Raw genomic sequence first — 27,832 nt, forward strand, 5'->3', positions numbered from 1 at the left:
ACCCCCAAATTGACAGGCAAAATTACGCAGGAGATACACAGGATCATCAACGATAAGCCCCTTTCGCCACCTTCAAAACAAGATAGTATGCTAAAGTTGGTGCTCTGAAGTTACCATTTTAAAAGTTAGTGCGCGCTTTATCTGCCGCAGACTTTCTAACCTAACTTTGTGTTTTCCAAATAAACGTCGATTTGTGGACATTACGCGCTACAACTACAAGAAAAACGGTGAGTAATTCGAATGCGTTTATTATTAATCTCTGTTACACATACTGGCTAAACAAATCCATACTGACATGACGTGGTTGGGATAACCAAACACTTTCACAACCAAACAGAATTCCATGTTTAATCCTTGGTGTAAATGGACACCTGTTGACAATACCGTTGAGACAATTCTTGATGTAGTTGTGTAGGGTACACGTAGAAGGTACCCATTTACCTGCAAGAATTAATAAAAATAATGAAAGACACAAATTTGTTGTCGATATCAATTCAGTTTGCTCCAGTAGGAAGTACACATTAATAATCAATATCGACAAGTTCAAGAGGAATACACATTACATATTCCATAGTAATGTGACAATTGTTTTGTTGCATGTTTATTATAATGTTTCATTCTTCAGAAATGGCATTCTAGGAAGCCCCATTTAGATTAGGTTGAGCAAAAAACATACCTACCAAATGTTGAGGGAATGTGTAAAAATAGCAACTGTAAGGTCGGTCAAGATAGTGTAGGGTTCGGACAATGAAGTTTTGTAAGTCTTATGGTGTGGTGGGTAGGTACCGCTATCCCGTCCACTTAAAAAAGGATAAAAATCAATAATAGTTATTTTCACAAGATGGGAAAATGAATCATTACTGGCGAGGACATATTGAAGTACCAGGCTCCTTTGTTTTCATGATGATTTTGGGATAACCAAATTACAATAAATTTGTGACTGTCAAAGAATGCTATGGTGACAGGGGTACTTCTAAGGTGCTATGGACTGAGTGAATCCATACAAAAGTGACCGAAATAGGTAACTAGTAATCAAAAGGACAAGGGGTGGTTCTATTTGAAAAACCATATGATGTCGGTGGGATATAAAACTCGGGTTGAGTGAAACTTTTTCACCGTAAGGCGATTAATAGTCTAGGCGATAGAGACTGTAAAATTGGCAAACTGGACATTTTGAGGTGGAAAAGAAAAAAATGGTGGAATATGTTCAGTTAGGTGTCAAAAACAACATATTAAAAATCCCACCCTCCAGACCCTGTGCTAAAGGCTCCAGCCACCCCACCATCCCCAAAAACCGTGTTTTCGCTCTTTTTGGCTGATATCTCGCGATCTATGAGGTCTATATGAAATATTTTTAGCTGAAACTATTTCTCGGGAAATTTCATACAAGGTAGGTACTCAGAAGTTAGCCTAGGTGTACCTCTTAGCCTAGGAAATTCATAAAAGCGGCGAAAATCATCAATTTTCGTGGCTTTTTGCAAATATATCGCGACCTTTAGGGCTAGATGAAATATTTTTAGCTGAAAATGCTCCTCGTGAAATTTTTTACAAGGTAGATACTCAGAGTTAGCCTAGGTGTACCTCTTAGCCTAGAAAATTCATAAAAGGAGGCGAAAATCATCATTTTCGTGTTTTTTTTTGCGGTTTTTTGCAAAAATATCGCGACCGTCAGGGCTAGATGAAATATGTTTAGCTGAAAATGCTCTTCGTGCAATTTCATACGAGATAGGTAACTGAAGATTTGGCGTAAAGTCACCTTTCACCTTCAACTTTCATGTGTGAGGAAATATTCATTGTAAAACAAAGTATTTCTATGTACCATTTATTCACGTAAAAACAGTATTTTCATATTAAAATATTCACACATTCATTTATACCTCAACGTAATCATTACCCTTATACTTATCCAAATCAATTCGTACTTTTTCGATCAGACTTCTTAATCAAAAGTTATAGACTAGAAACCACTTTGAAAAAAAATTCAAAGGGCTGTAACTTTTAAACTAGTAGCCCAATCTTGGAACTGTTTGAAATTATGGATTCTACAGGCCACATTCTATAAGAAAATTTTTTTTTCCGGGTCGATCTGAGACAATTTTTTTTTCGGGGCTCAAAAAAAGGCAGTGTATAACCTTCCTTTTTTACCAAAAATCGACTACACCAAAATTTCTCGGGAAAACACTTTTTCTTATTAATTTGCGTGCGTAGAATCCAAATCAATTCGTACTTTTTCGATCAGACTTCTCAATCAAAAGTTATAGACTAGAAACCAATTTGAAAAAAAAATTCAAAGGGCTGTAACTTTTGAACTAGTAGCCCAATCTTGGAACTGTTTGAAATTATGGATTCTACAAGCCACATTCTATAAGAAAATTTTTTTTCCGGGTCGATCTGAGACAATTTTTTTTCGGGGCTCAAAAAAAGGCAGTGTATAACCTTCCTTTTTTACCAAAAATCGACTACACCAAAATTTCTCGGGAAAACACTTTTTCTTATTAATTTGGGTGCGTAGAATCCAAATCAATTCGTACTTTTTCGATCAGACTTCTCAATGAAAAGTTATAGACTAGAAACCAATTTCGAAAAAAAATTCAAAGGGCTGTAAGTTTTGAACTAGTAGCCCAATCTTGGAACTGTTTGAAATTATGGATTCTACAGGCCACATTCTATAAGAAAATTTTTTTTCCGGGTCGATCTGAGACAATTTTTTTTTCGGGGCTCAAAAAAAGGCAGTGTATAACCTTCCTTTTTTACCAAAAATCGACTACACCAAAATTTCTCGGGAAAACACTTTTTCTTATTAATTTGGGTGCGTAGAATTATTTAACACGGTTTTTGGGGGATGGTGGGGTGGCTGGAGCCTTTAGCACAGGGTCTGGGGGGTGGGATTTTTAATATGTTGTTTCTGACACCTAACTGAACATATTCCACCATTTTTTTCTTTTCCACCTCAAAATGTCCAGTTAGATGTCTTTATCGCCTAGAACATAACTTTTGCTCATTTTTCATGAGTTGATCAGTACTTTCCAGGTCACGTCCCAGAGTATTTATGTGTAAAAAGGAAAATAGCTTATGGCATAAATATTTTGTAACTTCGCATTGCGCAGTCTGCCCCTGCACACACCTAATGCAAAAATATGCAATATGTTTTCGTTTACTAGAAGATGTTATTAAAATTTCTAAAAAATATCTCCATAAATGAGGAAGTTGACATTGGTCCGTTTGCAAATGCGTATATTACTGATTTTTACAATATGCGATGTGCTTGTCTTTACTAGAACAATCTTTGGATAAACTTTCAAAAAATATCTCCACAAATAAAAATGTTGACATTGCTCAGTTTGCGCATGCGAACATCTGATTTTTACAATATGCGATGTGCTTTTGACTAGAAGCATCAGTGGTTAAAGTTTCAAAAGATTCTTCTGGGTTGTGGTGCCAAAAAGAACGCACTAAATATCTTGAAAACTGTCTTTGGACGGGCGAACGGAGAAAGTGGACTTAAATAGTGTTTTCCAACACGAGTTGGAAAATGCGCTAATTGTGGGGGTAAGAAGAAGAAACAAATCATACCGAACGAGTTGTCAAATCTTCACTCTCCAAACGAACCTTCGAACTTCGTTTCAACGACATGTACTCATCTTCCAGGTTTTGAATTTCGCTTTTAAAAACCTTGGTAACATTATAATTCCATACAGTTCTTTCGTGCGTTCGCATTTTTGAAATTCTTTTCCGAATCTTTTTGTCGATCTTCATTTCCAGCAAAGACACGTTAGGCGTCGGCGCGTAACTCAATTTTTGTTGGACGGAGTGAGTCGGCGCCGTTACTTGGTTACTGAAGAGCGGCAGCCAGTCCAGGCCTCTGTTAAATTCGAAACGCGTGGCCTCGACTTGATCGGTACGTTGTACGTTGGCCCATACCTAAAAATTCTAAGAAATTGAGACAAGAAATTTTTTAATTCATACTATGATCCTTGGGTATGACTCATTTTTAAAATCGAGTTCTTTAATATTCAGACGATTAATCGGCGTTTTGTTATAACGCGTCTCCCACCTATACCTATTTTAATTGTCAATTTCTGACAGATGAAAAGCTAATGCAAGACTACCGGTAATATCTTGGGTAATATGAATTGTAAAGTAAGTTGCGAATTGCCATCCTTTTGTAACAACTTGTAATGTGTGTACGACGTAAGATCACAGGAAACATTAGGTACTATACAGGGTGGCCATTTGAAAACGAAACAGAGCCTATTTTGGGGACTTCAAAACATTTACGAAAAAATCCTCGGACCCGTTAATTTTTGATCCAAGGAGGAACCATTTTTTTGCTAGTTTCGCCCCCCTGGGGGCAAAGCCATAGCGGGGGTGACAAGTGCCCCCAAAATTTTAAATCGAATTATTATTTTTATGTAGATTATAACTCTTAAGATTTAAATCAATTTTATTTTAAGTGCTTAAAGCTAAACTCTATCAAGTAAATGTTGAAAATGTTGGCCTTCGACTTCCATACAATAATACAGGTTTTGTTCAAACCTTTCCCGTACTTTTTGCAAAACTCCTGGGGTGATTTGACGACATTCATCTATATTCTTTGTCGCAAGTTGTCTAACGATGTTGGCTGACTAGCATACATTTTAGTTTTTAAATGCCCCCATAAAAAAAATCTAACGGACTTAAGTCCGGGGAACGAGGAGGTCATTCAATAGCTCCTCTTCTTCCAATCCATTCTCCTGGAAACGTTTGGTCCAAATATTGACGAACCCCTGCAGCATAGTGGGGTGGCGCACCATCTTGCTGAAATACTAGACGATTTTCCAAGTACTCGTTGTTATTTTCTAGTATCTCCACTAATGCTGGATGAATCGTATTTTCTAATAACTCCAGGTACATCTCTCCTGTTAGATTGCCAGGTAAAAAGAAGGGGCCTAGGATATGGTTACCAGAAATGCCAGCCCAAACATTCAATTTTTCGGGATGTTGTGTATGCACCACACGAAATATTCTGGGATTTGAATCAGCCCAATAGAAAAAGGAGCATTTATTTCAACTCTTTCAGGAAGTGGATAAACCATTATCACTGTTCAATGTACCTATTTTGCAACTAAATAACTTTAAAGTGCTATTTGTCACTACTATGATTTGACAACAACAATTGACAATCACTATTAAACTTCAAAATGTTGCTATAATAACGCTCTCAACCTCGCTCTCAACAATAACCAAAATTTAACTAATTCATTTACAAACATTTTTTTCCATAAGAAAATGTTGACACGTTTTTAGCGCATTTCCACAAAAATAAAAAAAAATGCGCTATTGTGGCCACTTTGTCCGTCCGTCCGTCCATCCGGCTGTCCGTCCGCTCGTTTTGCGACGCTACTAGTTCTTTATCTTAAGAGCTATTGTTCTACTTTTTTCGCTATTTGGTTCGTTATGGTGTCGAGTCTTGTACCAAGAAAGGAATTTTTTCTGTACCGCTTACAAAAAAAGTTATTGTAAAAAAAAACAAAAAACCGTTTTTTACATGTTCCATAATTTTACACTTTTGCCGTTTATTAACGATCCTAGAGATCGGTTATAATTTTGCATTGCTATCTGTCGTCTGCCTGTTGGTCTGTCCGTTTGTTCCTTTGTCTGTCTGTCCATCTATCTGTCCGTGTGAACGATAACTTTGTTTAGAAATGTTCGATCGCTTTTACATCTCCGTTAGTTATGAACTGAATTGCATTAAATTCAATATGGGCATAGCTTCAGCCATATAATACGCAATGCCAAAAGTTGAATCGAATCGATTCCAAATTCACAGTGCCCTTTTCGCATCTCGACCATTTATAAACCGAATTGCAAACTTTTTACTTATAAAAGTATTTGCATGAAATTTGATACATAGGCACTTGCAATAAAGGAAAATCAAACGCCAATTTCAAAATTTGGTTTTGCGCATGCGCAGTGCCAACTTTTTTATTTATGGAAGAATTTAAACGAAATTTGATACATAAGCACTTCGAATAAAGGGAAATCAAACGCCAATTTCAAAATTTGGTTTTGCGCATGCGCAGTGCCAACTTTTTTATTTATGGAAGAATTTAAAAGAAATTTGATACATAGGCACTTGGGATAAAGGAAAATCAAACGCCAATTTCAAAATTTGGTTTTGCGCATGCGCAGTGCCAACTGTTTTATTTATGGAAGAATTTAAATGAAATTTGATACATAGGCACTTGGAATAAAGGAAAATCTAGCGCCAGTTTCAAAATTTTATTTTGCGCATGCGCAGTGCCAACTTTTTTAATCTATGGAACCATTTAAGTGAAATTTGATACTTAGGCGCTTGGAACAAAGGAAAATCTAACATTAGTTTCAAAATTTAGGTTTGCACATGCGCAGTTCCAACTTTCTTATTTAGAAAAGCATTGAAATGAAATTCTTTTCATAAACTGAAATAGAAGTAGCACGTCAAAAATGGATTGCCCATGTGCAACGCTATCTTTCATATTTGTGGCCGGATTTTTACGATTTTAATAGAAGTTGCATTTTACAATAATGGGAAATGAATGCAAGTGGAAATGCGCTTTATGTAAATCGTTTACGATTACTTTTTAACTTGTTATAACTTTTATTAGCCCCTGTATCGACTAGGCAAATTAGTAGCGATTTAAAAGTTAAGGGTTATAATCCACATAAAAATACTGTAACGGAAACGCTCCAGACGTGACGTCGCCTTTGGCGCTCTGGAATTTTCTAGGCGCGCGATAGTGGGAATGTTTGCGACGTATCTGGTAATTACGCGAGTGTTCTGGACTTACATTGCTTGCGTGTATAAATGGTTGCGGACCGAACATCGCGGGAAGTTTACTACCGAACGAGATCGAGTACGGATTTCAACATCGAGCGCGGAAATATAAATTGCGAAGTGTGTGATATAAATAGTCGATATAAATTGTACAGTTTTTATAGTGTTTTAGTTTGTTGAATAAATATTGATATAAATCGAACCTGAATTTATAAATCACGTTACAATACCTTTAAAATAAGGTATCACTCGACCCCCCATTCGATTTAAAATTTTGGGGGCGGTCGTCACCCCCGCTAGTGCTTTGCTCTTAGGGGGGCGAAACTAGCAAAAAAATGGTTCCCCCTTGAATAAAAAATTGACGGGTCCGAGGATTTTTTCGTAAATGTTTTGAGGTTCCCAAAATAGGCTCTGTTTCGTTTTCAAATGGCCACCCTGTATACATCGATGAGTCACACCCAAGTATATTTGGCGCAGACTATAGCTTACATTTTGAGCGTTAATGACGCAGAAAATTTTTTGTAACGGACAATTGGTATCTAAAACATTGTATTTGGTAGCGGTTGTAACATCGTACAGGAAGTACAGTGGTAATTCTGATTCCGATACGTGCTCGCGGACGAGTACGTAAGTGGTCGAGCCTTGATCCATACCGTAACCCATCAGCAACCAACACTCCAGCTCGAGAGATGACAGGTAACACGCCAAGGCAATTGCGTGATCGGTAACCGAGCCGATCATAAACTTGAGCAGTTGCTGAAACTCTCCCTCTGACTGTCATGTGGCAAGCGTAACCTCAACTTACTTCAGTTGTCAACCAAACATTTTGATAGAATTTGTTGCTATCGGTAAAAGGGATCAGTGCAACGTATTGGGCGCACTGTTCAGCGGTTACATTGAATCTATTAGTATTCAACTGCGGTGGCTCTAACGCCCTGATGTACCTTGTCACGCAGCTGGTCTTTCCGTTAACATCTATCGCAAGGGCGGAAAACTTCCTGTGGGGATAGTCAAGGTTGAATTTTTCGTTCCACTCCCATATATACTGATTTAAATATGGCAACTCTGTACTTTCCAACTCGTCCTAAATGTTTTACCCGTCAGCAACCAGCAACAATGGCGCCTCTTACCATGCTTTGAGTTAATTTAGGCACGTTCGGTTCCAAATGTATCCTTAATGACAAGTAGGTTTGGGCTCCTCTCACGCTCCGGTTTTCTTCGTAGCCCAATAGATGAGTCGGTTTGCGTACTTTGAAGAACCCCTCCATCTGAATCTGATCGTTAGACTCGACACTGGGTGAATTTGAACTTTACCTTGGGTGCGTTTGCTACCGCCGATATTGGTATGTCAACAGAACCCAGCCAATTCTTCATTTTGGTGTTCTGCTGCCTCACTTTGACCATTACCTCGTCAAACAACATGAGTTGAACGTGTCCGCTCAGAGAGTTTGGACTGAGGTAGTCTGTATTTATCGGGCTGTAAAGACTCAATTTACATGAGCCAACAATAACTGGACTTACTCTAATGGTATCAGAAGCTCTTCGTTCCACTCGGGATTCTCCCCTTCTTTAGTGGAGGTTTGGAAGCATACTCCTTGATAACTTGCCACAACAAACGAGTTGGTGAGACCTTCGTTAGTAACTGACGATCTTGACAGTCTACCGTTCGAACTAATTTCCTTTGGGGGTATGTTTAAGGCACTTTTAACGTTTACGGTAATTTTAACAGGGGCGTTCAAATCTCCTATCTTAGTCGATTCTTTTCTTGATATCAGCGGTGAGAGAAAGTGTTTTGTTGGACGAAGTTGTACCCAATTGATAATGTTGGATATTAAATTCCTAGTGAAGGATCTAAAAGGTAGATGTCACTACGCGCCCAAAATCGAAACCAAACTGCTTACTCAATAAATGGAATTGCCTTTTCGTTCATAATATCTTCATATGTAAGATTGTTCTGGGCATTCCTACACTGCTGAAAAACCTTGGTATAGACCTGCTTCAAACATTTAGCCCCGTTAAACCTTTTCCCATCGATCTCATTGTCGTAGTCTACAGTTTGAAGCATTAAACCTTGGTCTTCTTCTTCGACGCGACGTTTATAATCGTCGAGCGCGCACGAAGGAATTTCCTTGGGCCGATTCGGAATTACCATGCCGACGAATTCCGGCTCGTTTCGATTTCTCAACTGTAGCATTTGTAAACGCAGATCGCCGTCTATGTCTTTCATTTCGCAAAACTCGAAGGGTGCCATTTCGGGATTCCTCCTAAAATTTTTTGCAACATATTTTCGAGCATATTTTATAGTCAATTTTTTTTTATTTTGGGAGTAGCTTCTTCATTGGATTTTTTGAATGATCATTTCTCTTCAGACATTTTGTTACGATATTTCCGGGGAGAATTTCTATAATTATTTCTTGCGAATTCCCATCAACATCAAGATTTCTTACAGAATGGCAAAGAGAAAAATTCGTATTCAATTCTGCACATAAAGTTTCATATATTTTACGTCATTTTGGATGAGATGCATACGTGACAATCTCAATGGGACCTCAATCACTCAATTCGGAAGGACCCGAAAAACAATTAACAAGACTTCCAAGAATCAGGAAAATTTCAAGGAGTGAAGATCTTGTGGAACTGGAAAAATGGAATACATTTGAAGAACCGGAAGAAACCGAAAATAATAGACGAACGTAACGAATCCCAAAACAATTCGTAGAATCTGAAAAATCCAACTAATCCGGAAACGTACGAAGAGTGCAAGTAATATATAGAAATTGGAGACGTTGGAAGCAGAGTTGGACTGGGTCACCTGGGTCACTGAATTAAACTGGGTCGCTGGGTCACGTCATACTCCTTTCAGTTAGACCCAGTGACCCAACTTGACCCAGTTTGGCCCAGTGACCCAGTTTGACCAAGTGACCCAGTTTGACCCAGCGAACCAATTTCACCCGGCGACCCAATTCGACCTAGTAACCTAGTTTGATCGAATAACGCAGTTAAGTCAGTGCCCTCGGTTCAAGTGTACAGATTATGAAATAAATGAAATGCTGGTTTGTTGAAAATAATACTCGATGCCATTTCTGTGATGTTTGCTTTACTTTCATTGACTACTTGACTAAAAACTATAAACAAATGCATTTGATTTTTTTTAGGTATTAGTTCTCTTGAATGAAATTGGGCTACGTGCTTGTTGGCGAATATTATTGAGGAAGTTTTTTTTAAAATTAAAAGTTACTTGAAATTGTTTTGGATGATACCTAACAATAATTTAATTACTGGCCCACCGGGTCAACATGGGTCACTGAGTAAAGCTGGGTCAATATGGGTCACTGGGTCAAGCTGGGTCACCGGGTCAATCTGGGCCACAGGGTCAAACTGGGTCACCGGGTCAAGCTGGGTTACCGGGTCAAGCTGGGTCACCGGGTCAAGCTGGGTTACCGGGTCAAAATGGGTCACTGGGTCAAGCTGGGTCACCGGGTCAAGCTGGATCACCGGGTCAACTGGGTCACCGGGTCAGTAAACTAACTGGGTCACTCTATGCTTGACCCATTCCAACTCTGATTGGAAGCAGCGGTGAAATCAGGAAGATCTTAAGAAATGAAAAATCACAAAAATACGAAGAATTTAAATAAATTAAATGAATTCGAAGAAACTGACTCCGATGAATTTTAAGAATATAAACCATTTGTTGTTATGGGTACAATCTGACGAATTTGAATGGAAAAAATCAGAAGAATCCGAAACAACAAACGAATCTTAAGGATCTAATTAGAAACTGAAAAACTTTAAGAATCCCAATAGTTTGACAAATCCTAGTAAAGTATGTGAAGAACGGAACGAATATGAAGAAAATGAAAAAAAAAGAAATAAAAGAATGTAAAACATCCAAAGAAATAGAAGAATTCGAAAACCCAGAGGAATCTGAAGAGTGAGAAGGGCCCAAAGAAAACAGATTGTGAAGAATATGATGGATCTGATGAATTTGAGCAACCGGAAGAAATTCAGCAATTTAAGGACTTCTATGAGACGGGAAGTATAAGAAGAATTTGAGGAAATGGAAAACTTTGAAGAATGTGAAGAAGGGGAATTTGGCAGCACTTGAAGAATTCAAACAATCCAGTAGGTACATAATGAATATTTGAAAAAGCGGGAAACATGATCTGGAGGTTTTGAAGAATCAGATAAAAAGGAAGGACTAGGAATGAAATATCAGATGGTTCTGAAGAACATGAATCTAAAACATCCAAAGAATCTGAAACTGAGAAACACTAACGATTATCAAAGAAGAAATTTAAGGAGCGAAAAATCCAAAGAAACAGAAGCATACCAAAAAATGGATGTATCCTAAAAACTGCAACAGTCTGAAGAATTGTAGTAATTGTTTCATGCGTATAGCAATTCATTTGTTTTTATCACTGGCATAGAAACTTAGCGTGACAAGAGAGATAGCGCGCAAGGCAGATTTCTGTCTCTGTTATTCGCACGCGAGGTTTATTGCTGTTACTAATAGATGACCAATGCATGTTATGGGCCAGGAAGTGACGTCACACCAATCAGACGAGGGCGTGACGTCACAACCGACCAGAGACGAGCACGCCCTCCTACGGATTCAGGGTCGTAAAGCGGTCCAACATCTTTTTCAACGAGTCCAACAGGTTCATGCAGCGGTCCAACATATTTTAGAACCGGCACCAGTGCAACTAGATGTTGAAACGGGTGGAAAAGCTGTTGGCCCTCGTCTCTGGTATGACGTCACTTCCTGGTCCAACATACATTAGTCATCTACTGTCACTGTCACTAGGTACGTCGCGTTCCGGTTCCGGTATATTAGTTAGTTCAGTGGTTTTTGTTGATGATCCGAGTGTCGACCTAAGCGATGCGCAGTTTCTCTACTAGTATTGGTTTTAGGTAATGAGACTGGACCGACTTACCGAAAGTAGGTTTTCTGCGACGCCGCCATCTGCCCAAAATCCTCGGCGTAATTTTTAATATACTCAAACAAGGTCGAGTATTTCGGATCTTCCGGATCCGCTTTGGTATCTCGCGCCCATTTCACGAGTTTTTCCATGTCGATTGTATCGTTGTCTCCCAGTACGTCTCTCGTAAGATTGGATTCGGGCAATTCGCCGTGAAGATCCCACGCGATTTTGCCTGTGACCGCGCCGGAAGTGTACAACATTTCGTTACCCTCTCCGAAAACCTCGCTCAGTTCAATTCCGCTGCCAACGCCTGTATGCTTGTAGTGTACAATTTCTTCCTTCTCAAATGCTAAGTGAAGATCTTGGCCGGGCGTGCCTTTCTTCGGTATCCGAACGCTGACTTCCCCTAATTTCCGCTTCGGTAACGTACTCGGCTGCTCGTAAATCTCAACGACTATACTTTCGGGTACCGAAACTAGCTGCATCGAGAACGCCTCGTCGATGTGACACGTAAATCGATCGGTGAGTGTTACCGCCCCTGATTTGCACACCTCTACTTTGCCGCAAGTGACCCTTAAAAAGATCTTGGTAGCGCCCACCGCGGTTTTGCGCAACTTGTCCTTGGCGTTGTCCGCCGTAACTTCGTGATCGTCCAGTAGATCCAAGTGCACCTCGGGTTCACCAGGTGGCTTGAAGCTTTGCAAGAAATCCGCACTGACCTCCTCCTTGATCGACTCAAAATCATAATTCTTCATCGGTTTCTTCGGCTTTTTGTCAACCAACTCGTCAACGTCCTGCAACTTCCACCTTTCTAGATCTTGCAAGTACCGATCGATTTGGGCTTGGTATTCGCTCTCTAGTTGATCCAAAATTTCCGAAGAGACCTCGTCAACTTTCGCCATCCACGTTTCCATTTCACTTGTGTAGTTGGTTTTGGTTTTCGATATGAGTAAGCGCGATGCTGTGGTGCTGTACTCGTTAGTTTGGCGTATTTTTTTAATCGCCTTCCACGTTTGAAGCGTCGAAATTAGTAGCTGTCTCGCATTTTTGCCTTCTTCAAAGTGAAGATCTCGCAATTGTTTGATTTCGAGGGCGAAGCTTTTCGTATTTCCCATAGCTTCGGCGTTAGTTTTTCGAGTACGAAGTGCTTGGAGACGTTTTGCTAAGCGCTCGAGCTTATTTTCACTTAGCATCTTTTGGTACAATTCGAAAAGGGTGTTCAATTTTTGCTCGTAGACATGTTCTGCGCTGAAAAGGGGATGGTGCCGGAATGTAACTGAGTCTATCGACACGTCAATGATATTGTCATGTGTTACTTCGGAATCGAAAGGTTCCAGCGATGCTTTTACAAATTCCGTCTTGATCCCAGGGGCGGTTCTGAAGGAGGGTGGTTTGTAAATACGCTCCAACTTTGGGCATTCGACGAGGTCTAAGTCGCCTTCACAATTAAACCATTTTCTAAAGGGGATGATTATGCAATGACTTTGGGAAACTTTTATTACCTGTCACCAGCACCCAGCAATCGGCGTTCTAACAGGTTCAAATGGGACAATGGTATTTTGGGTTTGTTCGCCATGTAGAATCCCTCCTCGGCTAAGAAACGGGGCTCTTCTGTTTCAATTTTTTCATGAAGCTGTAAGGTTTTGCTAAAGAAACAGAAATTGATATGATATTCAAGGTTCTTGATATTTTAGTAATTATAAATGAAGGTGAAGCAGGTGAAAGGGGGGCAAAGGAGAGTACGTGCGAGGACAAGAAGGGTAATGAACGTGAAGGAGCGTACGAGATATGAAGCAGGTTGACATGAAGGTGCCAAATCTAACGTTAGGGAGTGAAAATATGTCAAACCACGGAGTCTATCGTTTAAGGTATTCTTATGATAGAATGGAATAGATTTTTCTACGGCCCTGCTCTCCCCCCGTGCGGTGTTTTGAGACCTTAACATGATATTTATTTATTTATTTATTTTTTAATATCAAAATATTATATTTCTGAATTTAACAAAAGGTTACAATATTAAAATATTACAAATAAAATTGTTTAAAAAAAAATTTTTTTTTTTAAATTTAAAAAAAATTTACCGTATACTTAAAATATAAAAAAATGCTGTCTGTTGCGGTAAAGTGCCTAAAATACAAGCCGCATTTTCCTGCTGAACAGCTAAACTAAATCTTTAACGTTTTAAAAATTCAAAGCAACAATTTAACGAACAGTTTCAACAAAAGGAATTCGGTTATAATTCCTCATATCGGAGCAAAAGCAAAAAACAACGTCTGGACAAGACATTTATTGGCGATGTCAAAATCTTAAGTGCTAATATCTTGAGAACGTAGTATCGGAGGAGAGTGTTTACAACAAGCGATGGGAAGGTCTGGCGAGGTCAAAACGAATATATAACATTTTTTTTAAATTTTTTGAATGATTTGAATCTTTTTTTAAATCTTTTTGAACGTTATTTCACTTGAATCTTTTTGAATCGCAATTCTAGTGTGTTATATTTTTGAAAAGAGAATTAATTATTGTCTTAAATGTCTATACAGGGTGGTGACTTGCGTAACGCATCATAGGGATTTCAATGTAAAATTCATAACATGCGATTATTGGCCCCCAAATTATTTTAGAGCAAAAATGTATTAAAGTTTTTTGTAGAAAAAATTTTTTTACGCCATTCAACCGTATTAGTTTTCAATTTTTTTCATAATAAAGACGGAAAATTGGAAAAATAAAACCCGCATCTTTTTCAATAATCTGCGATGCCATGGAATTTTCTAAAACAAAAAGATATCCAGTTATCAATTAGCAGCAGTTCGAAATGGATTTTATGATCGACTTGGTTACTGTCTTGCAGTTAATGGTGACTTATTCGAACATTTATTGTAAATTGTTATATTATGAAACCGTTTTTAGTAATTTGATATTTCTTTATGTTGAATTCGCTGTTCTAAATATAATACTTTTTGATAGAATTTGATTTGTTTTATAGCAGACATTCCATGGCATGACGGATATTGGCGTAGTTTTTGTATTATAAAATTCCATGGCATCACAGATTATTGAAAAAGATGGGGTTTTATTTTTCCAATTTTCCGTCTTTATTATGCAAAAAATTGAAAACTAATACGGTTGATTGACGTAAAAAATTTTTCCTACAAAAAACCTTAATACATTTTTGCTCTAAAATAATTTGGGGAGCCAATAATCGCATGTTATGAATTTTACATTGAAATCCCTATGATGCGTTACGCAAGTCACCACCCTGTATAATNCCAGATAGTATAATAGTATCTAGTCCAGGCTATATAATATTTTTGTATGAAAAAAATTAGTTACCGGGCGAAACCGGGTTTTTCAGGCAGGTGGAATGAATAGAATTTGGGAAAAAATAATTAAAACAGCTGAATTTTTCCGCGGGTGAAATCACGGGGGTTGAAAGGGCTGGAAAGTGGTGTTTTGCAAATTGTGGTAAAACTATTGATTTTAGACGAAAATGTTAAATGTAAAAGTTATAGAGATTAAAAAAATGAGCAACTTTTGTATCTGCACTATTTTCACATAACCTCCAATTTTCCTAGAAAAACCGGAAAAACTGTTTTTTTCGTTTTTTATGCTTATTTTTGCGAAAAAATGTCGTAGGGGTTTGAAATTTGGAGGTAACATAACCTGTTTTATGATAAAACAGAAGATAATTGTTTGGGCCCATAAAGTTGAACCGTTTCCAAGATCTCACGATTTCTGTAAAAAATCACCTCTTTTTCAAGGGGATGAAAAATCTATTTTTTTTCATCGTACAGAGGTGCGCGGGGTAGCAAAATTTTCGGGAAGACTTATATTTTAATAAACAAAAAAAATTATTCCTATAGCAAAAATTCGAGAAAATCGCCAAAAACCGGAAAAACAGTTTTAAGATATACACGGTTTTTGACATGATAAATCAACATGTTGGATGTTAATAAAGATTTTTTCGAAATCTGTCTTCTTCCTTCTCTTTAATGTTTGCCTAAATATTCTCTTTTGTTATCTTATGCTCAACTGTTTTAGTTAAAACATCTTTATTATTTCTTTTTTTCTGCATTTTTACCGCAATAAAAGCAATTCGAAATAAAATCGAATTATGTATCTTGCTTCCTGATTCACAAACAAAACAAAAGAAAATATTTTAGCAACATTAAAGAGGAGAGAGAAGACACATTCTCCAAAACTTTTTATTAGCGCGGATCCAACATGTTAATTTATTTGGAAAAAAGCCTATTTACCTACTGTCAAAAACGGTGTATCTTAAAACTGTTCCCCCCGTTTTTGCCGCTTTTCTTGAAATTTTTCTATTGGAATAATATTTTTTATTTTTGATTATTAAAATGTAAGTCGTTACGAAAATTTTGCTACCCCGCGCACCTCTGTACGATGAAAAAAAATAGATTTTTCATCCCCTTGAAAAAGAGGTGATTTTTTACAGAAATCGTGAGATCTTGGAAACGGTTCAACTTTATAGGCCCAAACAATTATCTTCTGTTTTATCATAAAACAGGTTATGTTACCTCCAAATTTCAAACCCCTACGACATTTTTTCGCAAAAATAAGCATAAAAAACGAAAAAAACAGTTTTTCCGGTTTTTCTAGGAAAATTGGAGGTTATGTGAAAATAGTGCAGATACAAAAGTTGCTCATTTTTTTAATCTCTATAACTTTTACATTTAACATTTTCGTCTAAAATCAATAGTTTTGCCACAATTTGCAAAATACCACTTTCCACCCCTTTCAACCCCCGTGATTTCACCCGCGGAAAAATTCAGCTGTTTTAATTATTTTTTCCCAATTTCTATTCATTTCACCTGCCTGAAAAACCCGGTTTCGCCCGGTAACTAATTTTTTTTTGAAAATAAATCATTTTAGAGCTGGACTATAGGTTTTATTGTGCATCTGTTAACGTATTCTCACCTGGATGGATACCAAAAGCATTCGTTTTCAGATAATTTACAATTGAAACTGACATTTTCGGGTGCCACAAATTGAAGTTCTTCAACTTCATCCGAAATGGCAATCAATACTTCGGTCGATTTTTCAAAATTGGCACCATCAACAGGATGCGTCTCCTAAAATAAAATGATCACAATATACTCTCAAAAAAATTGCGCTTTATCACATTTTCGCCAGAATTCTCTCCGCAAAAGAAACCAAATGATTCGGATGGAGATATGGCGTTGGCGTGAGCAAGCTTGCCATTTTCGTAACTATGCAAGTCGGCGTTGACTTGCTCATTCTCTTTCTTTAGCAAATTTAAACTTCGTTTCAAGTTTTTGATTTTTTCTGATTTTGTTTTCGTGCTGCTCGCTTTTGACACGGATTGTCCCGCCCTTTTTTTGACGTATTCGAACCTTTCCTTAAAACGCTCCCTGTACGATCCACTTTCCAGTTTACTCGAAGTGCTTTCGGTGTAATTCTTGATGTCGTTAGACTCTTGGCTTTCCGACGTTCCCGTTGACAACTTTCGCATTTGCCTACGCGGCGGTTTTGCTGGGGGCAACCTTTCCTCTACCGAACTGCAGGTTGGTGAGGAAATCGGTGACAGTCCTACCTTATTATCACTCAGCTTTAATTTTGACTTTAAGCTCGGTTTGTGGGCCGTAGACGAGTCAATTTCGATTAACTCGATATTTTCTTCCTAAAAAGAGTTGCTTGCAATTACAATTACGCTTTAATAATGCACTTACAGTCGAAGACATGATTTATTGATTAACAAGACTAATGCAAAAACAGCTGCTTTTTGTTTGTTGTGATCTTCGTTGCCAAGCAACCGGGTAGTTAACGTTGTATTAATTTTCAGATGGCAACAATAGAAAAATTGATGCTCAACGGACTTCGAAGCTTTGGTCCTGCAGAGGAGGACACCCAAAAAATAAAATTTTCATCCCCTTTGACACTCTTTCTTGGTGAAAATGGGTGTGGGAAAACCACCATCATTGAAGCGCTAAAATTTGCATGCTCAGGTGACATACCTGGTGGGAGTAAATCTGGACAGGGATTTGTTAACGATCCAAAGCTCTCCAATCGAATGTGTACAAAAGGCCAAGTCCGTCTTTCACTTAAAGATCCAAAAGGCAACAAGTATCTTGTCATTAAATCGGTTCAAGTGCAAAATAAAGGGGTAACATCCAGTTTCAAAAGGCTCGACAGTACGCTGAAGAAAATGCTCCCAGATGGAACACCCCAACTGATCTCGTCCCGTTGTGTCGAAATTGACAATGAAATTTGTGATATCTTAGGAGTGTCTAAGGCGATTTTGAATAATGTCGTCTTCTGTCACCAAGAGGACGCGTACTGGCCTTTAGAAGAACCAAAGAAGCTGAAAGAAAAATTCGACGAGATTTTTGGCTCGACAGAGTACAACAGGTGCGCCGAAAGCATACGAAAGATGATTAAAGAGAAAGAAACCGAAATAAAAATACAAGAATCGAAGGTGGGCATGTTGAAGCAGGTAAAGGAGATTGTCGACAGGAAAAACTCAGACTTGAATGAGAAGAAAGAGAAGAACGGCCGATTAGAGGAAGTCATTAAAGAAAAAAAAGAGCGTATTACTCCTCTGGATAGTCGTCTACGTGAGATAGCAGATTTGGAAACGAATTTAGCCAAGTTACAAGCGGATTATACGAGAATGGAAGCGACCAAGAATGCTTTGGTTGAACAACAAAAAACTATTCGTAGCAGCATTAATTCGCTATTTTCGGGTGACGATGAGGAATTACGGGCGAAAATTGATTCATTCGAGGCGCAATTTGCAAAAATCAGAGAAAAACTTGCGCATTGTCAACATGAGAAGGTGAAAATTGAAAGGGAACAAGCTCAGCTGTCTCAAACAATCGATCGCTCGCAAATTAAGTTGGGCAAATTACAAGCGGCTAAGAAACAACATGAACTTACACTCGCACAGCGGAACAATAACATCTCTAACGCTGGTGAAAAACTGAATCTGTCCGTTGATACTGAAGATTCCAAAGGCGCAATTGCTGCCATACAGACTCATATCAACTCTGCCGAGGAGGACTATGAGGCGCTTACAATTCAGTATGACATCGATGAGTCTCAGTTGCAAGAGAAAATTGACGAATGTCGCGAAAAACTGGCAAAGGCGAAGCACGACATCGAGTCGAAAGGGCAACTTATTAAGGATATGAAGAATAAATCGCGCGAAATCGACAGTCAACTGCGCGAACTCGACTATTCCGACGAGCAGCTGAAATCTCTCGAATCAAAAATTGCGCGTGTCGACAACGATTTAAAAACCGCAAAGGAAAGCTTCAATCCAAACGAGGTCACTCAGAGTATCGAAAGAGGCAAGCAGCGCATTCGCGAGTTGGAAGAGTCGAACGAAACCTTGGAACGCGAACATAAGATTCTTCTGCAGAACAATGTGACCGAGGCGGAGTTGGAAACTCAGCGGCACGAAATCGTCAAACGCGAAGCCGAAATCCACAAACTAAAGAATAAGCACTTCGACATCTTAAATTCGATCTTTGGCGAAGAAACCCCCAACGCCGGTTTCATCAAGAAAGCGGTTGACAATGTCAAGCAGTTCAAGACTGGGAACGTTAACGAGCTCAATAAGAAAATAACCAACAAGCAAAAGGAATCGACTACCCTAGAGTCTAAGTGCCGCTTTCAAAAGGACAAGCTGCAGTCTTTGGAAAAGGAGTTGGAGCAAAATGAGACAAAATTCATCAAAGTTACACAGGGGAAGCCGTTTGATTTGGCGCTCACCGAATTGCAACAGGAGCTCGAAATTTTGCAAAAGAACAAAGGGCAGCTAAGTTCCGCGAAGATTATGTACGAGAAATTCGTTTCCGACTTCCAGAAGGAAAAACCCTGTTGTCCGCTGTGCAAAACCGACTTTAACGGCCAGCTATCGGCGACCAATGAGATTATACGCAACATCAAGAATAAGATCGCAGGTATACCCAAGCAGCTGCAAGATACTGCCGAGAGACTGAAGGTGAAACAGGACGAGCACGACAAGCTGTTACAAATGAAGCCTGTTCACGAAAAAATCGCCGAACTAAAAGAGAAGCTCATACCGATAACGACCTCGGAGAAACAAAACTTTGAAAGCTTCTACGCGAGGGTCGATAAGGAATTGAACGAGCTAAAAGAGCAGATAAAGGAGCCGCAGGTTGTTATCGATAACTGTAATAAGGTTATAGGCGATGTCGCGCTGATCGACCAACACCAGATTGAAATAAATAATTCGAAGCGAAAAGTTCAGATGTTGGAAGCACAAATAGTGCAGGTAAGTGCCGATATTAATTTTTAAATCAATAAATTTCAACAATCAATTTTTTTAAAAAAATGCTTACTTGCTCGAAAACTTGCCATTAATGGACCAGTGTGAAACTGTTTTCTGTGTAAATTTTTTTTTTTTTATTATTCTGAAAATGTAATTAGGGTTGTCTTAAAGTCAATGGAATTTTCAAAGGCAAAAAGCGAAAAGAAATTTGATTCGGCTCAAAAAAAGCACCAACATATATTGATAGTCTCTTTTTTAATAATAATAGTAATAATATTTATTGATGTTTTACACATGGTGTTTACACAAGTCATTTTAAGTATGCAATGTAAGAGACAAACGAATATAATAAATTACAAACAAACATAATAATTATACAAACTATTACATTATATCACAACATTTATTCGTCAAAAATTCTTCTAGTGAATAGAAAGCCTTTTTTATTAGATATGATTTAATTTTAGATTTAAACTCCATTTCATTGCAATGTTTGAGAGCGGTGGGCAACATATTAAAAAATTTTATGGCTAAAAAATTAGGGCCGTACTGACTTTTTTTAAGACGTAAATAAGTAGGTACGTAATTATGCATATTTCGCGAATCGTAATTGTGAAAGTCCGAGTGGCATTTAAATTTTTGGCAATTACTTTTCATATAAATCATTCAGGTATTATATGTAAAGTGAGGGTAACGTTAATATTTTCAAATCTGTGAAGGCTTGCCTGCAATCAGATTGATAGTCTAGGTTAGCCAATATTCTAACCACTCTTCTTTGTATTTTAAAGATTCTAGAGACAGAGGAGCAGTGATCCCATATTAAAATACCATAATTCATTATGGCATGGAATAATCCGAAGTACGCAGTGCGCGTAACTTCCGGAAAAACATGGTTTGTTAAATTACGGAGTAAGAACACAGTTCTGTTCAGTTTTGAGGAGAGCTCCTCAATATGGCGTGTCCATGAAAGTGTGGCGTCCAGATAATTACATCAGTGTCCCTTCTCATTGTAAAAGTTAAAACTTCTGTTTTGTCTTCATTTAAAGACAACTTGTTCAAGTGGAACCAAGACTTGGACTGCCCTTGAAGATCTATACTTCTTATATTTGTTATTTCTGGACTAGAACCAGAGCTTAGTATTGTAGTGTCATCGGCATATAATATAAAATGTCCATTAACTGTAGAAGGCAAGTCATTTATATAAATTAAGAAAAGCACAGGCCCTAAAATGGAACCTTGTGGAACACCAGACTGTACACATATTTCTTTTGAGAATAAACCGTTATATCTAACAGTTTGAGAACGTTCTTCGAGATATGATTGCATGAGTTTAATGGAAATTTCATCAAAATTATATGCTTGCAACTTATTTAACAAGATCTTATGATTTACACAATCAAAGGTTTGCTTAAATCTAGAAAAGTTGCTGTTGTATAATTATTTTCATTAAATGTATTTAAGATTGTACTAGATAGATCTACAAGGGCGTCCGTCGTTGACTTTTTTGATCTAAAACCGTATTGTGCACTATTAAAAATATTATTGACCTCAAAATAATTCAGTATGCGATTTTTTAAGATCTTTTCAAAAATTTTTGAAAAAATGGGAAGTATTGATATCGGCCTATAATTTGAAACATCTTCTTTGTCACCCTTTTTAAACAAAGGTAAACCGTTTCAATGCCTTTGGGAACGTCCCTTCCCTTCCCTAAAACACTGTTAGTGGTAATACAATTAAATCCCTTAGACATTTTACAATTTCTGCAGAAAGATCATATATGTCTCGACATTTACTATTAGATAAAGACGTAATGGCGGCTCTTACCTCAATGATGATTACTTCGTGCAAAAAAATTAGTCAATATAAATATAAATAGTCAATCTCATCGTATAGGTTGGTAAAAATGCGTAGCATTTTAAGACCACATAGGGTGAGCATATACCACAAAAAATGTGGTATTTTACGTTTGTGTCTTCGGTTTTGGGGTGTTATCTACAATACGATTTCATTTTGTTTATTTTTATTAGAGGAATCTACCGTAAAAATTTGTACAAAATTGCAAATAAGAAAGTTGTCTATTGCGCATGCGCAGCACGATTTTGTACACTTATTTTACTAGAACGAAGCACCTTATATTGATTCGTAAACATCAAACTGTCCTTCATAGAGTGTCTTACCTACAATGCACCAAAAATATACAACTCCCTCTCCTGGCATTTGCACTCCTTTTCCCAAAAACGCTTCAGAGAAAACCCCAAATATTGTGAGAATATTAGCAGAATGAGTTCAATGAAAGTTTTTAATCAGTCAACACGAAAATCAGTTTTAATACAAACTTACAATGACACATTTCTTTAATTAAATTTTTGTCATATTTCAAAATTACTTATATACTAAGCTGGCGCTGTATGAATATCAAACTTGATTATAATTATATTCCAACAAATATTAACACTTTTAGAGCAGCAACAAACGCATTTGAGATAAATGTGTTTTATTTTCAGTTTCAGTATTTCCAGTCTTATTCTGTTTTAAAAAATACTATCACTATCATTTTTTTCTATATCGTTTCTCAGATACATTCACTTGTTTCCATGTTGAATAATTTATTTGCCATTATCTGGCTTACACAATAAATTATTAATAGGGTTAAGTGGTAGAACAGATTGTAGTTTTCACTACATATCTGCACTTTGCCCTTTTGGTATAACGTCAATGATTATTAGTTTAATAATCACTAGTTATATACAGGGTGTTACACGACCGTTCGAAAAAAAAAATCGGGTTGTAGAGGGCATCAAAACAAGCACTTTTTCCAAATAAACTGAGGGTCCAACGTGTTTCGTTTGGGAGCCACCCCCCAAAGAGTGTTGAAATCTGCATTTCTTCTTTAATTTTTTTCTCAGCAACCATAAGAGTTACAAAGTCGGGTGGCATGTCTTTGAATAGGTTTTTGGGTATGCTCTTTCCGATTTTGCAATTTTTTTTTTCAAAATTCCTACCCCTAAAGGGCGCACCCCTAAACTAGGGTGCAAAAAAAAATTCTGATTTCGACGAAATTTGGTATCTGGGGTTTTTTTAACATGAAAATCACGAATCTGAAATTAGTTTTTGAAAATTCGAAAAAAAAAGTTCCACTGCAATTCTTGGCGGGACAACGAAAATAGAGATAATTCCACGAAATTTGTTGTGTACATACTAAACGAGTTAAGGAACAAAACTGTCGAACAGTTTTTTAAAATAACTTTTCAAACAAAAGTTATACTCATTTGAATGTTGGTCCTTCGGGTCGCGAAGTGTCCCAAGCCTACTAGTAAGCCATAATTTCGCATGTGTTGGTTGACAATGTCGCAAAAACAAAAGATTAACGGTTTGAGTCGATATTTTGTTATTTGGAATTAATTCGGTCATTAAATGATTAAAAAATTCGATGTATCGATTAAAACACCTACCAAGGTATCTTAAAGCGCTGATCGATTATTTATTATCTAAATAAGGTAGGGGAAAAAGTCAAATCACTTTCCGTATGATACTTTTTCACTATGATCAAAAATTTTCATAACCTTAGGTTGAAAAATAACTTCCAAAAGAACAAAAAAAAGATAATAAACAATCGATCAGCGCTTTAAGATACCTTGGTAGGTGTTTTAATCGATACATCGAATTTTTTAATCATTTAATGACCGAATTAATTCCAAATAACAAAATATCGACTCAAACCGTTAATCTTTTGTTTTTGCGACATTGTCAACCAACACATGCGAAATTATGGCTTACTAGTAGGCTTGGGACACTTCGCGACCCGAAGGACCAACATTCAAATGAGTATAACTTTTGTTTGAAAAGTTATTTTAAAAAACTGTTCGACAGTTTTGTTCCTTAACTCGTTTAGTATGTACACAACAAATTTCGTGGAATTATCTCTATTTTCGTTGTCCCGCCAAGAATTGCAGTGGAACTTTTTTTTTCGAATTTTCAAAAACTAATTTCAGATTCGTGATTTTCATGTTAAAAAACCCCCAGATACCAAATTTCGTCGAAATCAGAATTTTTTTTGCACCCTAGTTTAGGGGTGCGCCCTTTAGGGGTAGGAATTTTGAAAAAAAAATTGCAAAATCGGAAAGAGCATACCCAAAAACCTATTCAAAGACATGCCACCCGACTTTGTAACTCTTATGGTTGCTGAGAAAAAAATTAAAGAAGAAATGCAGATTTCAACACTCTTTGGGGGGTGGCTCCCAAACGAAACACGTTGGACCCTCGGTTTATTTGGAAAAAGTGCTTGTTTTGATGCCCTCTACAACCCGATTTTTTTTTTTTCGAACGGTCGTGTAACACCCTGTATATATTGTTTCTTTTGTACGTTATCCAATAAATGACTATTATTGTTATGGTCGGTGTTTCTTATCAGAACTCAGTTCTAGCCTGGTTAACTAATCGCACGGATTAAAATCAAGTAACGATTAGTGTTTATCTGTACGTCGTTCGTCTATACAATAATAAAAAAAAACTACACATTAAAGAAATATAGGAATAGTATGTAATTCATCCTTACCAAAATTGATAGCCACAACAACCAACGCTATAAAAAAGATTTTGCAAATTTAGCAATTTAATTAAGTGGCGTTGTTCATTGTGTAAGGGTTTGTTTGGCTTTATTATTATTATTTGTTTATTTGCACACTTATAGTGGTTGTGGTACATGAGACAGGTCGTGACCAAGTCGTCATGCAGATGTGGCTTGTCATTGGTTAAGGAACCTTCTAACGATGTTAGCCGTTTCAATAGTATGGCCTTTTGCATGTTGGTGTGCAGGTATTCCGGAAGTTGTAACGCGTGCAAGTAGCGTGTAAAAGTTTTCGCTGTTAGTCCGGTAACGGATATTATAATTGGTACTATTGTCACTGTATCCTGCTTCCATAACTCTTTTAATTCAATTGCAAGTGGAGTGTATTTTGCAATTTTCTCTTGCTCCTTGTCTAGAAGGTTCGCGTCGTTTGGTATTGCTATGTCTATTAGATGTGTCTTGTTAGTTCTTTTGTGAATAAGTGTAATGTCTGGTCTGTTATGTGGTATTGTCTTGTCTGTGTGTAATGTCCTATCCCAGTATAATTTATATTCGTCATTTTCGAGGATGTTTGTTGCCGTATATTTGTAATATTGTGTTCGTGTGGGTATGAGTTTGTGCTTTAATGCAAGCTCCTGGTGGAGGATTTTCGCTGCGGTGTCATGTCGCTCGGTATAGTCCGTACCCGCGAGCATTTTACATCCTCCTGTAATGTCCTCAATACTTTCACTGTATAGATCACATTTTCTGCAATGATCTGTGTCGATACTTTCTTTCAGAATAATTTTTCTATAATTTCGCGTGGCAATTACTTTATCTTGTATCGCCTTGATATATCTCTCCGTTTCTGGGAAAAGTTGACCTTGTATTAGCCACGAGTAGGTTAGTGTTTTATCAATTATTATTATTAATCATTTTTAAAGAAATTAAAAATTCAAGTTGAGTTAACGGTTGACTTTACTATTTAAGGAGAGGAAACCGAATCGCTTCAGCTTTACGCTCCTGTTAAACACACACTTTTTGTATCCGAAATTCCATGAGTAACAAACTTCTTTACTAAATCAAACTTTTTTCCATTACTTTGTTAACATGGAAGACGCCTATGTCGGCCTAGACCCTGGTATATACTAGTTTATCTCGTGCGATGTCAAAAGTAACTAGAAGAATTATTTGAACTATTTACAGGTGTCATCTAATCGTTCACGGCAACAAACCGAAGCAGAATTGGAAAAAAACAAGCTAGAGTTATCGACTGTCCGTAGAGATTCTGAAACGGCAAATACACGATTAAGACAACATAGCGAATCGTGTCAGCAATTGCGCGAGCAAAGGAGTAGACACGTCGAACAGCAATTGCAAATACAAAAAGCAATGCAAGGAAAACCTCAATTACAAGAGCAGCTGGCCGAGTTATCTGATAAAGAACTTGTACTGAAGCAAGAAATAGAGGAGTTGGGTTTGTTGTTGATTCCTCTTCGAAGTGAACTTAAAGAAGCCGAAACAACACGAGACACAACAAAAAATGATAACCGAGAAAAATTGAAACAAATGCAACAACAGCTAAGCTCCAATAAGAAATTGTTAGATGACATTAAGAAACTACAAAAGGATATCGATTCTTATGTTGCGACAGGCGTCGATGCATCTTTCCTAGCGACCGTAGAAGAACTTGCTGATATTAAAAAACAAAATATGGCATTAGAAACAAACAAAACAAACACATTAGAAAAGATCAACGAAATTAATAAACAAATAGCGAGCCAAGATGGCGGACTAAGAGATTTGAATGACAATCTTCTACTTCGTCAAAAAAAGAAAGAAGAGGAAAAGTTACAGGGCGATATAAAAAATTTAAAGCGTCAGATCGGCGATCACAATTATCGTACGATTCTGGAGGAAAAGAGAAGACTACAAGAGGAAAAGGAAGAGTACAGCAGACAAATAAGTCAGTGCGTTGGGCAAACAGATATCCTAAAACAAGAAATTGTCAAAATCGGCGTCGAGCTGAATACGTCTGAATATAAAAACGCTTACGCCAACTATAAAAAAGCTCTAATCACTCACGTGGTTATAAAAGACGGCGCGAAAAATCTACATCTATTCTTAAGAGCCCTCGAGTACGGCATACTCAAATTTCACCAAGAGCGCATGGATCAAATTAACAAAATCATTCGAAAGCTATGGCGCTCCATTTATCGAGGCAACGACTGCGACTACATCGAAATAAAGACAGACGAAACTAAAGCGACCGGTCTACGGCGCAGTTACAACTACAAGGTGGTGCAGATTAAATCGGACGTCGAAATTGAAATGCGAGGTCGGTGTAGCGCCGGTCAAAAAGTCCTCGCATGCTTGATTATTCGAATGGCGCTCGCCGAGACGTTCAGCAAGAATTGCGGTATTCTCGCGTTGGACGAGCCGACGACGAATTTGGACCGGTCGAATATTCAAAGTTTGAGTACGGCGCTCGCGAAGATTGTGAACGCGAGGCAGGAGGAGAAGAACTTTCAGCTGTTGATTATTACGCACGACGAAGAGTTTATTCATGCCCTATCTCGTGTAGACAAGGTGGATTATTTTTGGAAGGTAAGTCGTAACGAAAGAGGCAATTCCGTTGTTACAAAAACATATGATCTGTAAATTATGTGGAGATCTAGAAGAAGCCGCTATAGAGCTTGTTTTACGCTGCCTGTTTTATTAGTTATGTTTTAGTGAACTACAGTATTCCTATTGTTTGTTTATGTCTAACAATAATAAAGTTTGTATTTTATCAGGAGAAATTTTTTCTTATCCATAATGCTGTGTTAGTCCCACATTGAACTGAAGTAAAACGGTAAACTATGAAAAATGCAGTGTGGTGCTCTTCAATTTTTTACCTTCTGTGAGTATTAGATAGGTAGCCAATGCGAAACAAATGTCTTCGTAGTCAATTCATATGAAATGTAATATTTCTAGTGGCAGTCCCTGGCTTTAGAAATGGCAAGAAAAATCCGCGGTGCTCTAGAAGTTTTGGAAATCCGCTGCAGAGTTTTCCAGAGCACTCTGAGTCTTTTAGAGCTTTCTGCTGGTTTTTTTGAAGCGTTGTGAAACCTCTCGCAAGATTTGCATATGGCTAAGAAGCTGTCAATTGCAATGGGAAGAGCTTGCGGTGTACAAGGAACACATTTGGACATTGGAAAACATTGAAACATCTTGAAAGCTTTGTCTTGCTCTCTTCGAACGCTTTGGAAAGCGCCTATAAAACTTTCAGTGACCTCTTAGCTTTTATGTAC

The 27,832-nt window shown here is 37.6% G+C and overlaps 2 protein-coding genes across 3 annotated transcripts; one reads left to right on the forward strand and one right to left on the reverse strand.

Moving 5' to 3' along the window:
* Positions 1–54: 54 nt before the first annotated feature.
* On the forward strand, positions 55–27,336 carry LOC116173700 (DNA repair protein RAD50). Its single transcript, XM_031491350.1, has 3 exons — positions 55–227; positions 17,540–19,996; positions 25,746–27,336. The coding sequence occupies exons 2-3, from the start codon at positions 17,540–17,542 to the stop codon at positions 27,198–27,200; spliced, it is 3,912 nt and encodes a 1,303-aa protein (XP_031347210.1). The 5' UTR covers positions 55–227; the 3' UTR covers positions 27,201–27,336.
* On the reverse strand, positions 3,223–17,582 carry LOC116173698 (coiled-coil and C2 domain-containing protein 2A). 2 transcript variants are annotated; one of them, XM_031491348.1, is made up of 12 exons: positions 17,427–17,582; positions 16,859–17,377; positions 16,654–16,808; positions 13,221–13,364; positions 11,731–13,176; positions 8,698–9,060; positions 8,318–8,647; positions 8,111–8,273; positions 7,927–8,064; positions 7,602–7,880; positions 7,286–7,552; positions 3,223–3,921 (listed from the first exon to the last, which is right to left on the reverse strand). In XM_031491348.1, exons 1-12 carry the CDS (start codon positions 17,436–17,438, stop codon positions 3,568–3,570), a joined length of 4,170 nt encoding a protein of 1,389 aa, XP_031347208.1. In that variant the 5' UTR covers positions 17,439–17,582; the 3' UTR covers positions 3,223–3,567. The 2 variants fall into 2 exon arrangements, with proteins under 2 accessions (XP_031347208.1, XP_031347209.1); XM_031491349.1 differs by having other exon boundaries at positions 3,838–3,930.
* Positions 27,337–27,832: the final 496 nt, after the last annotated feature.

The sequence above is a fragment of the Photinus pyralis genome, unplaced genomic scaffold (assembly GCF_008802855.1).
Source record: "Photinus pyralis isolate 1611_PpyrPB1 unplaced genomic scaffold, Ppyr1.3 Ppyr1.4_LG6, whole genome shotgun sequence".
Lineage (NCBI taxonomy): Eukaryota > Metazoa > Arthropoda > Insecta > Coleoptera > Lampyridae > Photinus > Photinus pyralis.

Coding starts and splice junctions, on each gene's coding strand:
- LOC116173698 (XM_031491348.1), bottom strand. Junction 16,809..16,858: donor GAGAGAATTCTGGCGAAAAT/GTGATAAAGCGC, acceptor ATTTTATTTTAG/GAGACGCATCCTGTTGATGG. Junction 9,061..11,730: donor TCGCAGAAAACCTACTTTCG/GTAAGTCGGTCC, acceptor AAAAAATTTTAG/GAGGAATCCCGAAATGGCAC.
- LOC116173700 (XM_031491350.1), top strand. CDS start 17,540: ATGGCAACAATAGAAAAATTGATGCTCAACGGACTTCGAAGCTTTGGT. Junction 19,997..25,745: donor TGGAAGCACAAATAGTGCAG/GTAAGTGCCGAT, acceptor AACTATTTACAG/GTGTCATCTAATCGTTCACG.